The sequence below is a fragment of the Monoraphidium neglectum genome (assembly GCF_000611645.1).
Source record: "Monoraphidium neglectum strain SAG 48.87 unplaced genomic scaffold scaffold00188, whole genome shotgun sequence".
Classification (NCBI taxonomy): Eukaryota; Viridiplantae; Chlorophyta; class Chlorophyceae; order Sphaeropleales; family Selenastraceae; genus Monoraphidium; species Monoraphidium neglectum.
Genome location: NW_014013440.1, coordinates 2,097 through 16,169, shown reverse-complemented (window position 1 = coordinate 16,169; position 14,073 = coordinate 2,097). Strand labels below are relative to the sequence as shown.

The 14,073-nt window shown below is 68.5% G+C and overlaps 2 protein-coding genes across 2 annotated transcripts in view; both read right to left on the bottom strand.

The window, feature by feature from the left end:
- MNEG_1795 (hypothetical protein) overlaps positions 1-3,980 on the bottom strand; it is a gene marked incomplete at both ends in the record, with an annotated part of 7,173 nt that extends 3,193 nt beyond the window's left edge. The window contains 5 exons of the mRNA XM_014049727.1: positions 64-597; positions 805-1,678; positions 1,993-2,696; positions 3,075-3,685; positions 3,962-3,980. Coding sequence (XP_013905181.1) covers positions 64-597; positions 805-1,678; positions 1,993-2,696; positions 3,075-3,685; positions 3,962-3,980 — 2,742 coding nt within the window. The remainder of the gene's footprint in view (positions 1-63; positions 598-804; positions 1,679-1,992; positions 2,697-3,074; positions 3,686-3,961) is intronic.
- Positions 3,981-7,817: 3,837 nt separating this feature from the next.
- Positions 7,818-14,073, bottom strand: part of MNEG_1794 (hypothetical protein) — a gene marked incomplete at both ends in the record, with an annotated part of 8,228 nt that continues 1,972 nt past the window's right edge. The window contains 13 exons of the mRNA XM_014049726.1: positions 7,818-7,948; positions 8,242-8,287; positions 8,788-8,931; positions 9,187-9,194; positions 9,533-9,728; positions 9,968-10,038; positions 10,268-10,328; positions 10,571-11,460; positions 11,742-11,820; positions 12,532-12,824; positions 13,112-13,142; positions 13,360-13,534; positions 13,835-13,907. Coding sequence (XP_013905180.1) covers positions 7,818-7,948; positions 8,242-8,287; positions 8,788-8,931; positions 9,187-9,194; positions 9,533-9,728; positions 9,968-10,038; positions 10,268-10,328; positions 10,571-11,460; positions 11,742-11,820; positions 12,532-12,824; positions 13,112-13,142; positions 13,360-13,534; positions 13,835-13,907 — 2,198 coding nt within the window. The remainder of the gene's footprint in view (positions 7,949-8,241; positions 8,288-8,787; positions 8,932-9,186; positions 9,195-9,532; positions 9,729-9,967; positions 10,039-10,267; positions 10,329-10,570; positions 11,461-11,741; positions 11,821-12,531; positions 12,825-13,111; positions 13,143-13,359; positions 13,535-13,834; positions 13,908-14,073) is intronic.

The window sequence follows — 14,073 nt, the reverse complement described above, 5'->3', positions numbered from 1 at the left end:
GTCCAGTGGCTCGGCGTTCGGCGTCAAGACGACCACGGGCGCGGCTGCGGCGAGACTACTCACGCTGGCATCGCCGCCGCCCGCAGCCGGGCCCGGCCCGCTGGCGCCGCCCCAAAGCAAGCCCGGCCGACGAGCGCGGATGTGCGATAGCCTGTGCTCCGTTGAAAGCCGGCCGGCCGAGACTGTCGCGTCCGGCACCCCCTCAACACTGCAGGTGGCGGGCAGACTGATCTCCGCACGCGCGACCTCGAGCAGCCCGCCGGTCCCGCCGGAGCTGCCCGCGCCGGCCGCGCGCGCCGCCTGGACGGCGCGCTCCACGTCGGCCACGCGGGCGGCGCGCCTGCGGCGCTGCGCCTGCTGCCGCGCCTGGCCCTCCTCGGCCAGCTCTGACGCGACCAGGGCGGCCAGCCCCATGCCCCTCGGGACGGGGGCGCAGGCAGCGCTGTCTGCGCCGTCGGCGCCATCGGCGGCGGATTCCTCCGCCGCCGGCAGGGGCTCCCCGCGCCAGGAGAAGGGGAGGCCGGCGTCGGCGGCCGCGGAGACCAGGACCGCGGCGGTGGAGTAGCACGAGGTGTTGAGGAGGAAGTCCAGCAGCAGCTGTTGTGAGGTGTTTGAGGCATCGGACCAGGAGGTCAGGGGGCGGTGTGTCAACGGATTGTTCAGGAAGGGCGGGAGGAGGGGCGGTGCGGGCGTGGCTGGTGGAAGGGGCCTGCCAAGCCTGAGGAGCGCGAGACCCAGCAATCCCAGCTGTCAGTTGGGAGTCACAAAGCAGCCCCGGCTGCCCCAGCAAGGCCCTGCACCCACCGCCGTGGTTCGCGTCAGCTCGCCGGCCCCCTCCGCGCCCATCTCGTGCACCGCCGCGGCGCCGCACGTCGCCAGGGCGGCCACGAAGCTCAGGTCGTCCAGCAGCGGCCGCCAGTGGTCGCGCCACGCCGCGACGCGGGGGCCCGGCGGCGGCGGAGGGGAGTCCCAGGTGTCGGCCGCGCTGGCCTCATCTGCGGCAAGCCAAAAGTCCGTCCAGGAGGGCAGCCCGAGAACGCCGCTCATGCGGCGCAGCAGGGCGGGCAGCGCGGACGGCGCCGCGGCGGCGAGGGGCTGGCTTTGACCGACGAAGGGCAGGGTTAGAGACGCAGAGGCGCCCGCCGCCGAGTCTCGGGCCTCCTCCTCCGCGGCCATGGTGTCGAGCAGACTGGACAGCTCCGCCGCGGCGGCGCCCGGCAGCACCAGCAGCGGCAGCGACGCAAGAACGCAGCCGTCCGGCGGCAGCGAGCCCGCCGCGGCCGCCGCCCCCGCGATAGCAGCAGCGCCGGCCCCCTCGTGGCCCTCTGGCGGCGCGGCGGCCCTGGCGGCCCCCTTCGAGGCGCCCAAGAAGCCGCAGAGTGAGGGCCCCGACGGCCCGCTATAGCGCCGCGCGGCGGCGCCGCCGCGGGCGCCGGCCGCGGCACCGGGCATGTCTGCGGCGCTGTCTTGCATGACGCTGGTTCCCCAGGTGCAGCGGCCGACGTAGGCCGTGGCGCCAGCCAAAGGGTACGCGAGCGCTTCCAGGAGGCTGGGCCGGCGCGATGGCGGCGCCGGCGGCGCAGCAGTGGCGGCGTTGGTTGCTGTTGGTGTTGGCCCTGACAGGATGCAGAGCTCGTAGGCGCCCTGCTGCAGCGCGAGGTGGGGGGGCAGCTCCACCCTGTGCGTGCACACGCGGCAGGGGGTGGGGTGGAGGGAGTTTTGTCGTCTTGAGTTCGTTGCAGAGAGGAAACGCTGGGGCATGTAGAAGAGCATCTCTTGCACACGAGGGAGTCCTGCGTACGCAGTTGCGACAAACATGGCGGGCACGCACACGCACCCCCGTGCAGCAGCACAGGATGGAAGCGCAGCCACGTGGGTGTGCGACGCTGAGCCCCCCCCCCCGAGATCTGTCCCGACCCAGCCTGCCACAAGTCCCCCTCTCCTTGCCTCAACCGTGCGCAAAGAAGCCTGAAACCACCCACTCAGCCGCACCTGGCGACAGGCCGCGCGGTGTCGAGCACCAGGGGTGCGTCGAGCAGAACGCCGGCGCCGTCAGACAGCAGCGCGCGCGCCGGCAGCCACCGCACGCCCGCCGCGGCCGCGGCGCTGGCGGGCGCAAGGCGGAGCTCAACGTAGGTGGGGGCCGCCACGGCAGCGCCGTCGCCGCACGAAGCTGCCGTGGGCAGGCAGCACGGCCACGCGTACAGCAGTCCAAGGTCGACGCCGACGCGACCCCCAGCACCAATGGAGCCCCTGCCAGCGGCGCGGCCGCAGAGCGGCGCGAACGACGGCGCGCGCGCGGCGCCGTGCAGCGTCGCCACCGTGGCGCCGGCCTGGAGCGTGGCGGCGGCGGCGGCGCGCAGCAGCCCGCTGCCGGCCAGCAGTCCCTGCAGCACCTCCTGCTCGCGGCGCTGCACATGCCCCGGCTGCGGGGCGCCGCCGTCGTCGGCGGCTGCCGGCGGGGGCTCCTCATACGGGGGCCGGGGCGGTCGCGCGCCGACAGCCCAGGCGATGAGCTGCACGCAGCCCTCTAGGACGATGGTGCGTACGAGGGTGGGCAGGCGCAGCGGCGACGCGGCGGCTGCGCCGGTACTGGCAGGGGCCAAGTGCTGCGCCATGGCGGCGCCGAGGGAGGATGCCACCTCGCTGGAGAGGCGCGAGGCGTAGTTTTGAGCGTGTGGCGGCTCGTCCCGCACCTATGAGGGAAGCCGCATGGGGGTTGCAGGTGCAAGGCGAGTGCATGGTGTTTGCATGGCGCTTGCATGACAGTTGCATGGCGCTCGGTGGGTGCGTGGCGGTCACGGTTGGAGGACATACGCAGGAGCTGAGCGAGGGGGCAGGCAGGGCATGACACGAGGCAGCAGTGGCGTCAGCTTAGGAGCAGGCGTCGAGGCGCTTGGGCTCCAAGCATGGACGCTGAGAGTGGTCGCAGGAGGCATGCCGTGCCGTTCAGACGACCTAGCAGGAGGCGCATGGGTTGTCCCGCGCCGCCTGTCCCGCATGGGGTGTGCGCGACCCTGCCGCTCAAACATGCCTCTGCGTTCTCTCTGGCCCTGCAGGCCCCGTCCGCCCACCTTGGCGCCTACGAACACGTGCCGCAGGGGCGAGTGATACAGGGAGCCACGCGTGGCATCTTGGTCCCGCCCCGACGCCGAGCAGTCCGCAGCGCTGCGCTGGTGCTGGCGCAGCAGCTGCTGCAGCACCCCGAGGTCGATGCCGGCAGAGGGGGCGGCGCCGGCGACAGGCGCATGCGCGGCACTGGGCGGTGCGGGGACCAGCGCGGTCTTCACAAGCAGGCACCGCGGGCCGCTGGCGGCCGGGGCAGCGCCCACGAGGGGGCCCAGCGACTCGGGCGCCGGCGCGGCTGCCGCACCCGCATCTGCCGTCCCCGGCAGGGCCACAGGGCCGGAGGCCTCGCCGGCACCAGCGGGCGCGGCGGACGGCGCCAGCGCCGATGGAGCGAGACTGGGCCAGCTGCTGCGCAGGCGCGTGCACAGCGCTGCCGGGATCGCGGCTGCTGCGCCCTGCACGAGGCCCACATGTGACTCATTGAACAGGGAGGCCAGGCCTGCCAGTGCGAGCGCTGCAGCCCAGCAGCGCCACCAGCCGCCGCTGAAGGCGGGGGCCGCCGCTTCAGAGAAGCTGGCAACCACGGCTGCAACCACCAGGGCCAGGGCGCCGGCCCCTGCCAGGAGCGCGGCGAGCCAACGCAGGCCGGCGGGCGTGGCGCCGCATGCCCCGCGGCTCGCGGAATGGCCGGGCCGCACGGCGTGCGGTGCGGCGGCGAGGAGTGCGGCGGTGGCGCGCGCGACGATCGGCGTTGGGGACAGCACAGAGGCCAGACAGGTCACTTGAGGGTGTGGCGGTGCCGGCGGCGGCGGGCTCGTCGTTGCTGCAGCGCCGCCGAGCATTGCTGCGGCGGCGGCCGTAGCGGCGTCTCCGGGCGACAGGGTCGGCGCACCAGCTACAAGCTGCTGCATGCTCGGCCCGCAACCTTGTTGCTCCTGCTGGGGCACTGAGTACATTTCAGTTATATTGGTTGGGAAAGCGAGCCAGGTCCGCCCCGGGATCGCGCCGAAAGCTCGGACGCTCACCTGCGAGGTTTTTACGGCACTGATAGCGAAGTAGGGCTTAGAAAGGCTTCTCGACACGCGAAGGCGGCCCTCATGTCGTGTTTTGAGCCGATCTTGGTTGTGTCTGGAAGGTGTCTGTTGTGCAGGGGGAGCGCGTTTTTACCCTTTGTTACGCTAAATTATGTATCATATGAGTGCAAAGAGGGGAGAGCGGCAGGTTTATGCGCCGATGTGCGCGATATCCAGGCGCACAACGGCATGACTGATGCGTGTCGCTACCCTATCAACGTGCGCAGCGGGTGCACACTGTAACTTCTGACATGATTCATGCTGAAATATAGAAATTATTGACCATGGTGCACGATGTGTTTGCGGGCGTGCACTTTTGCTTGTGGACGGGTTGGTTGCAACAAGTTCGCCAACCGGCAGCAGCCACCTTAATCAGACTGGATGCTGCTGCTCGGTAGGAAGCAGGTTTATTTTTACGTCTGATTTGCATCCAATTTGATACGCTACAGACTTGAGGATTGGCGGAATCCGCATTTTGAAGAAGCAGTACCGGTACGCCAATGACCTATACGGTACTGTAGTACGACAGAGATAGCACAGTGCAGGCGGGACCACACTGCGATTCAAGTGCCTTATCTTGTTGCTTATTGTCCAGTTGAGAAAGGGTGCTGCATTCAAGTTATGTCTTACACGCGATTCAGCCGGGGGGAGTTGGGTGTGTGCTGTGATGTTTGGGATGAGGCAGGGCAGAGCAGCATTTGACTCACGGCGCGGCTGGCTGATCGCAAACCTGGCGCTGAGCACAGGCGCAAACGAAAGCTGTGCTGGATGCGTGCGTGGGCTGGGCTGGAGCATGCACCATGCATGCAACCAATGGAGGTAAGGGTGACGCATCGTATGTATGTTGACAAAAACATGCTGCAGCAGCTTCCCTGTCTTGGGCAAGACGTCTGCAAGCGCAAGTAAGTCATAAAGGCCAAGACCCCTGCGGCAGCCGCAGTGAGAATCAGCGGACCCAATGTTTGGGCCCGCGCACGGGCGGCGCGTCCAGGCTGAAGGCACTCCAGGCCCAGGTGCGGCGCCATAGGGCTCGCGTCAGGCCGCCCTCAGCATCGGCGCGCAAAGGCGCAAGAACGGCGAATCGTTGGTTGCGGGGTCTGGGGACTCTCCAATTTCTGCTCGGATGCGTATGCCAGCGGGCAGACAGAGGTCGTTGGCCATGCTGTGGCTCAACATTGCTGGTCCTGGAAAAAAAACCAACCAACAAATCAAAGGTGCATTCATCTGGGATGGCGTGTGCCTGGCAATGATGCTCAACCACCCCTTGCCGCCGCCGTGGGGGGGCAGCGCAGGCAGGCAAGGCGTTTGAGGATGGCGGCGGCTGCGCAGGCAGTTGGCGTGCGCAGCGCAGAGCAGGGAAGGGCAGGGGGTGCCGGCCTCCATTGGCCTCTGTGGCTGCAGCGCCCACCACGTGGAGCGGGGACTCCTTTGTCTACATCAGCTTGGCCGCGCGCCCTCGGAGGGCGGGCAGGCTTCCGGAACAGTGTCGTTTTGTTTCCTACAAACTCGAAACCATAACCGCAACCGGTGCTCATAATTATAAACCGTACAAATCCATACAAGTTGAGCAGGTCAAAATCTACCATTAAAGATGGGCAGCCCAAGCAGTAAGGGCGCAGCAAAGTGGCGGTGGATGGTCAAACGATGACAAGTCGCATTCAAAACCAGCCCATCAGGCTGCTCCTGTTGTTTAGGGCGCCCCCTGCGGCGTGAGGGCCCGCGGCGCACGCACCCGCGACCCCCTCCTCGCTGCTGCTGCCGCCGGCGCTGTCGTTGAAAGTGACCCCGCTGCTGCTGCAGGACCCGGGGCCTGGCGGCCCCAGCAAGTGGGGCTCCAGTGGCGCGGTGGTCGGCGCCGTCGCTGCTGAGCCCGCCGCATCTGGGGACACAAGATCGGACACCTCTCCGAAGCATGAGGCCGGGCCGCTGCTGCCGGCGGCAGCGCTGCCACTGTCGGCGCCGGCAGCCGCGGTGTGCAGCGCCTCCAGCCGAGTGACCACGTCGCGAAACGAGGGCCTGGGCGGGGGCCGGGGTGGGGCTGGTGTACGCCTTGCTAGGAATTATGATGGCAGAGCGCACGGGTGCCCCGCCACCAACGCCACCGCTGTCGCCACACACGGCTGGTTTGCCACAAAACGCGGCATGCCCATTGCTCCGCCCGCTCGCCTGGCCTGGGGGTTGTGCCGCCAGCACTCCTCGGCGAGCTGCTTGGCCCCCGCAAACTCTGGGCCCATGGCGCCGGGCCAGGCGGGGCGCTTGCCGCGCACCACTACGGCCTGGTTTGGGTGTCGCACGGGGAGGGGGGGGGTGCAGGGTCAACTGGGGCGGAGCAGGGGTCCTGCAGAAATAGGGGCCGACAGGCCAGTCGGCTGCCCAGGACGAGCAGCGCGCTTTGCCAGCTGCAATCTGTCGGCTGCGGCGTTTGCAAGGTCGGCGCAGCGCGCATGCGGCTGGGGGACGCGTTGAGCGCGCCACTCCGGACTCACGTGGCCGAGGAGCGCATTGGGAAAACTAGCAAACGGCCTGTCGCCAGTGAGGATCTCGAACAGGAGGATGCCAAACTGTCGGATCGCGGCGTGAAGAGGGCGGCGGCGCAGGGGCCTGAGTCGAGAGGGATGGGTGCCACAAGCCGCAGGCAAGCCGGAGGACAGCCCGCCATGCCGACCAACGAAGGCACGCAGCAGGGCTAGGCAGGGCTTGGGCGCGGTGTGGCTGCGTGCGCACGCCGGTCAAGGATATTCTATTGTCATTGTTTGTCACACGACTCACATCTCAAATTTTTGTCGACACGATCACGAAGCGTGTGTATGTGCATGTACCTCTCTCTCAAACCCACAAAGAAAAGCAGTCAGACCGCGCGAGACCACGATTGCACCAACGTCTTGGCACAAATGCGTTCACGCGCAGCACCGCGTTCTCAGCCCTCACCGCGTACACGTCGCTGGCCTTGGAGGGCTTCGATGACGTCAGCACCTCGGGGGCCATGTGGGTCAGCTGGAGGGGGGGTCAGGATGGGGTCAATGATGCCGTCAGCTGTGCAAGCGGAGAAGCGCGGGGGCAGGCGGCCTGCCAGTGCTGCGGGCCTTGCACTAGTGGCGAGCTTGGTATGTGTCGACGGTCAGAAACGCATTTGCACGTGCATGCGCGTGCTGACAGTCACACTATGCAGCGCTAGCGATGGGCAGCGAGACACCCCCCTGATGCCCCTGGGCTCACCGTGCCGCCGCAGACCTGTTGCAGGGGCACGTGGCCGTTGGGAGTGCATGGCAGGTGCAAGCGAGGGGGCCGTCGTCAGAGGTGGCCGGGTGGTCGGAGGTCACATGCGCAGCCAGGGGGCCGTGACCGGGCGGCTGCCGCATGCCAGCCTCTGAGGCGGTGCGCCAGTCAGTGCGCCAACCCCCACCCCCACCCCCTCGCTGCATCGCTCACCTGTGTTGACAGCATTGTTGAGGCCCCCGCGGTGTCCAAAAATGAGGACAGCCCAAAGTCGCAGATCTGACCATTGTGTGTGGAATGAGAAATCGACATGCATGAATTCAGACGGGTGCCAAAATGACAAGGGCTAAGGAATGCATCGTGCCTTGAACGAACAAGCAAAACAACCTACACAAACCAGTAATGACCCTGAAAGCATACAAACGAGCCTCAACCACCCGCAGCAGCAGGAGTAACCATCTAGGCGTGTGCCCACGCCACCTTGGCAATCGTCCAGCCGCCCTGGATCAGGTTGGCGCCACTGCTGGCCACAGCTGCACCACCGCCGCCACCATCCACGACGCCGCCGCCGCCGCGGCGGGCGGGCGGGGCTGGGGCGTAGGCTAGCATGGCAATGGCGGGTGCAGCCCGGTGCATCAGTCGGGGGCGGAATGTGCACGGTCGCAGTGACGGGGCGTGCGACGCCGCTCGGTCCTGCCTTGCAACGTGCATCCTCACCACCCCCTCTATTCAACAACATGCGCTACCTCGTATATGCGAGCGCGTGGTGCTCAACCCTGCCACGTCAGGCCTGCAGACATCTAGACGGCCGCAAGCTGCGCCGTGTGCCACACCGCATCCAGTCCTTGGCCATGACCATCAGCAGTTTGGGGGCCGTGTGCACCTGTCTTCAGCAGCACGTTTGACGCCTTGATGTCGCCGTGAATGACCTGGGGTGGCGGGGGGAGCGGCCAGGGCGCCGGCGCGGCGTCAAGGCGGCGCTGGGATACAGCCTCTGTCAGCGGCCAGTGCTGAGGCTGCAGCCGTACATGACGCGCTGGTGAGGCCCAGAGCTTCTTGCTGCAGTGGTTTGCCCAGCCAAAGCCAGAGCTTGCCGGGGCTGTTTGGCGGATGTGCTTTCAGAGCGGCCTTCGGCGGGCAGTCTAACAGCTACCCGGCACAAGGCCATCAAAGCCCCAGCATGGGCACACGTCCTGGGCGGCCGAACCCTCATGGCAATGAATGGGTGAAGTTTGACCTGCTTAGCGCAACTTACCACATCCTCCCGCCCCCAAAGCACCCCAACCTGCTGCCTTCTCTCCCAAAATCACCCCCACGGCCCCCTCTCGAAAAGCACCCACAACTCCCTCCCTCCAGCACCAACGCTGGAGCCCCGCGCGCCAGCCTGGGGGCTGCGAGGCGCCGGCCAAGCCCCCAGTCACCCAATCACCTGCTGGGTGTGGAGGTACTGCAGCGCGGCCGCTACGTCCTTTGCCAGCGCCAGTGCGGTGGGGAGGTGGGTGCGCCCTGTGCGGGGGTTCCTCAGGCGGCCCCGGTCCAGGGCCTGCCGCAGGGTGCCCTGGTCGCAGTACTCCTGGGGGGGCGGTTTGTGACGGTTTCAGGTTTTATCAGGGGTTTGCCAGATTGGATTCAGAGGAAGGGCTTCCGAGAGGGGTCTGCTGCGAGCCTACCCTTGGGGGCGTCAGGGGCCGTGGGGGCCCATGAATGGGGAGTTTGCTGTCAAGGGAGTTGACTCGGCTGTATGTTGCCCTGTGCACAGGGAATCGTCGTGCTGAACAGACTCAATGCGCACGCAGCATGCTCCCAGGACGCCTGCACGCGCGCTCACCATCACGACTGGCCGCCAGGAGCAATCGCCGCGTGCAAAGAAACGGGGGCACCATGATGTTGCAGCGAGGGGTGAGGTGAAACGAAAGATCTTTCTGCTCTAGCGCAGATGGAACTGCCAACGGCAACGCAGCGCAGCGCGGACCGGCGCGGCACGGCGGGGCGTTGCAGGGCGACAGGGTAGCCGGGTGGCGTCGAAGGGCGGTCGAAGGGGCGGGCCCCACCCCGGAGCCAGGCCCCGTGTGCTCTGGTACGCGTTGTGAGCACCCCTTGCATGCTGCCCCCTTCCCTCCCCCGAACCACACACCCTCACCCCCTTCATAATTTCCCAGGCCCGCTGCGCTCACTCGTGAGCTGCCAGAGCACCGCGTCGCCCTCCGCCCCGGGGGTTGCCGGCGCCGGGGGGTCCGGTGCCTGCTGCCGCCTGCCGTCCCCCTGCGCGGGCTCCTGCTGCGGCGGCCGGCAGGGGCGCAGGCCGACGGAGAAGACTGACACCACGTGGGGGTGGGCCACGGCCGAGGCTATGGCCGCCTCCTGCACCACCTGCGGCCGCCGCAGTGGGTGTTGTCCAAGTCCATAGGGAAGGGGTGAGGCTGCATCAGCCACCTCAGTGAGTGTAGTTTTGGTCCAGGGGAAGCGTGCGTGCAATTGCACCAGCCGAGTGAAGAGGCAGGGGTGCGCCAAGCGCAGGCGCAAGTCGCGGCGCGCTGGGGGGGGGGCGCCAGGGGGGAGCGGTGAGGAGGTGTGCGGCCGTCGTCGCGCCGCTCCTGCGCGCCGCCCACCATTCGCTCCCTGATGCTGGCGGCCTTGGCGCCCGAGGGTGCGAGGGCCGACAGGCCTGGCAGCTGCATCACTGGGGTAGGGGAGGGGGATCGGGGGGAGGGGGGGAGCGGCACACATGGGAGGGGGGTGCAATGGGGTGTCAGCGATGAGAGCCAGCCAGGTGCTGGATCGGCTGGCCGGCGCGACACACGCCCTGTCACGGCAGACCTCAGCTGGTAAACTGGGGTTCAGCCCCGGTCCACCCAGAGGCGGTGCCCCTCCATCTGCTCCCCCCCCTAGGGGCGGCCTCGATGACTCACGCTTGACAGCCACTTCGGTGCGCCCCTGCAGCAGGCCGCGCCACACGGTGCCAAACGAGCCCTGCACCGACGTGCGACGTGGGTGGAGCGGGACAAGGCAGCAACCCGTTGCTCGCGGAGGTGAGGCGGATGCGCGGCAGGGAGATTATATGGGGTGCTGAGATTATATGGGGTGCTGAAATGTACTGCTGAGGAAGGGCGCACGTGTTTCACGCCGCAAGCGCCGCCACGTGCTCGCACAGACTCCAAACGGGGGGCTGCAGCGTGTGCATCGCGTGCGAGGTCGCGTGCGAGGTCGCGCACCTGGCCGATGGGGGACAGAAGCTGCAGGTCGAGGGACGGGCAGCTGCGCCCGGCGCCGCCGTCCACGGCCGGCAGCGGGGATGGGCTTGCCCGTTGCCCCGGCTCCTGCGCCTGTGGCGCCCCGCCGCCGTCCTCCCCGTCGCCCTCTGTGCCGCCGCCGACGCGGCTGACGCCAACCACACCTGCTGCCGACGCGTCGGCCAACGGCGGCGGCGTGCTGTCCGCCAGGGCAGCTGCCAGCCTGTGCATGTGGATGCGACCGATCCTCTTCCCGATCTTGCGGCTCAGCAGCTGCCACCTGCCCTCCACATCATCTGACGCCGGCGAGCTGGCGCTGCCGCCAGCTGGCGCCTGCTGCACCAACACGGCCACGCCAGTGCCGTTCTGCGAGTCCCCCGCGCCCGCCGCCGCGCCCCTGTCGGCCGCCGCGGCGGCCGCCGCCGCGGCGAGCGTGCGCTGCGCGTCGTCCCGCGCGGGTGCCGCGTCCGCGCCGCAGCCGTCCGCGCCGCCGCTGCTTTTGCTGCCGGCGACCCGAGCGCCGCCAGAGCTTGACACTTCCTTCACCTCAGACCCGCCGCCAAGCAACCGCTGCCGCCGCGCCCTGCGGCGCCGCGCCGCGAGCAGCGGCAGCAGCACGCACAGCAGCAGCCCCACCGCGGCGGCGGCGACGCACACCCCTATCACGGCCGATGCCCAGGTCGGCAGGCGGGCGGCCGCGGCCGCGGCCGGGCCGCCCCCAGATTCGGGCCAGTTGTAGCCTGGCGGCTGCGGCGCCCTGTCCTCTGTGAAAAGCAGCCTCGAGCCGGCCAGGCCGGCGCCCTGGTACGACTGCACAAACACTGAGCCCTCGCCCACGGGCGCCGCCCCCCTAAACAGCAGCGCGCGGCCGCCTGGCAGAAAGGGTGCAGGCAGGTCCGAGGGTGAGGCGGTTGGGGCGGTGGATGCGCATTGTTCAGGGTGGGCGGCGAGCCTGATACCACCTGTGCTGGTGTGTGCATGCGGCCTGCTATGACAGGCAGCCCGGCCCTGATCAGAGAGGGCTGCCGTAAAGGATCTGCCATATAGCTTGCCCCAACACCCGCCACTGCCGCCCTCCCTGGTGCCCTGCTGCCCGCCGCAACGAGGGGTGCCCTTGCGTGCCGCACCCCCAAAATGACCGGCGGCGCCGCACCCTGCAAGGGGATGTCGAAGCTGGGCCCCCGCTCCGCCAGCCGGCGGATGTGGCGCAGCTCGAGGCCCGGGACCAACAGCTGGCACCAGTCCAATAGCAGACGTGGCTCGTCCAGCGAGCTGCGGCGGCAGGCGGGGCGGATGGCGGGGCGCGCAGGCGGGCGGCGGGCGGTGCTGAGAGGTCGGAGCGCTCACGCAGGGCAGGCGAGAGGCGGCCCGTTGACCTCGAGCGGGGGGCGGCCGTCGAGCGGGGTGCCGCAGCACGGGATGTTGCAGGGGCGGGTGCGTGAGTGATTAACGATGACGGCGCGGGGGCCGCGGCGCGCTGGCGCGCCTGTTGATGGCCCAGACCAGGTGTGTCCAGAGGTCAGGGTGGGTCAGGTCAGTCGCCTCGCGGGCAGAGGGTCCCTGGCCCTGATTGATTATGAGGGGGAGTTTGTTTGCATTGGGGAGACATCGATAGGAAGAGAAGAGCAGGTATGGGCCGCGGCTCGCGCCTGGCATGTGGTGAGGTGGGCGCATGACTATAGGGTGCGGCGCATGGGGAGGGACGGGGGTCAGCATCGGCCGGCCGAGCGGCCGCTGCCACCCGCTTTGACTGAAAAGTCGGACGTGCCGTCCGTTTGCACGGGCCCGCCGGCTGGCGCAGCACGGGAAGCACGCACAGCAACCACAGCAAGCGCAGCACGCGCAGCACGCGCAGCACGCGCCGCCAAAGCACAGCACGCGCAGCACACGATGCCAACACACAGCACGCAACGCCCAGGCCAGAGCACGAGGCGAGCCCTCACCAGCTCGAGCAGCGACAGCCCCCTGAGCTGCACGCTGTTCGGCGACTGCGGCGGTACGACGATGAGGTTCGTCTCCCACCCAAACCACAGCGGCGGGTGCACCGGCACCGCGCCCGGCCGCGGCGGCTGCGGCGGCGCCCCGGGCGGCGCGGGCGTGGTGTTGGTGGGGATGTCACCCATGAACAGCAGCGAGTTGGGCACGGGGCCGGGGGTGACGACGAGGCCGCCCGGCGGCGGCCAGCCGTTTGCCGGGCTGGGTGACAGGTCTGTGCCCTGGGGCGGCACTATCAGGACTGTAAAGCGGGAGGAGGGCAACCGACGGGGCGACTACCGTTGGGAATGGGGCTGGGGTGCTGTGGGATTATTTTGAGTTGATGGAGGCCCGGGTGCAACACCACCGCATGCAGCCGTGACAATGAGCACCGGTGGGGTACGGATTGAGTGGTGGTCATTCAGGCGCACGAGCAGTGCGCAGAGCTCCCGGCATAAGCTTCACAGCCTGCGCTAAATGGCGCTCGATTGCAGCCTACGCTCCAGGACTCGTCATCGGCGCCCTGCCAGGCCCATTATTAATGCTCACTCGTTGTCGGCCTGGTGAGAGGAAACTTGGACTGAAGGGATGAGAGGCAGGGGAGGCAGAGGGCGATGGGGTCACGCAAGCGCAAAGGCCGCGGCCGGCCCAGGCCGGCGTCAACCAAGGCTGCGCCCCCAGACAGGGGCTCAGATCACACAACTCAGACGCGTCCTGCTACAGCATGCTGTGCACTCCATCGCCCATCCACACCCCGGCCCCTGGTCAGATTCAAAAAACAAGCACCAAAATCACACCAGCAGATCCTGAGGCCCCTTGAGCATGCCCGTGATGGGGGGCACGTCCAGCGGGCTGCCGACCGCCTCCGCCGCCTTCTCTGCCGCCGTGAAGACGCTGGCTGACGCGTTGAAGGGGATGCGGGGCGCCACCACGTTGGCGGCCTGGACATAGGTGTCCTTGTAGGCCACGGCCCTGAAGGGGTCCGGCGGTTGGGCGGCAGTTGGAGGCGGTTGGGCGGCAGTTGGGCCGCGCTTGGGCGGCAGATGTTGGCAGTGCGGGTCTGGCTGTCTGTCGAAGGCTGGCAAGTTCCTTTGACAGACACGTGCAACAGACACGTGCCACCAGACCCAACATAGTAGCATTCAGCAGGCGCAGCGGCGCCCCTGGAGGCAAGGTCGCCTCGGGGGGCGGGAGGGCGCCGGCGCCGGCTGGGCGCAGCAGGGCGCGGCGAGGGGCAGCGGGTGAGGCGCGGGGCGCGGGGCGGGCGCTGACTTGTTTATGAAGAGTACGATGTGCACCCCCGGCCGCTGGTCCACCGATATCTGGGAGACGGCGCTGCGCGGTCCTGCGGCCAGCAAAGAGGGAGGCGGTGTGCGCGGCTTGCTTCACGCCGGACGATACTGGGTGGCGGGAGCTGTTGAGGCGGGCCCGTGTCGCGGGCCCGCGGGTGAAGTCATTAGGTTCAGCTCGAGGGGCAAGGTCACGCCCTGCAGTCACTCAGTGGCGGGACG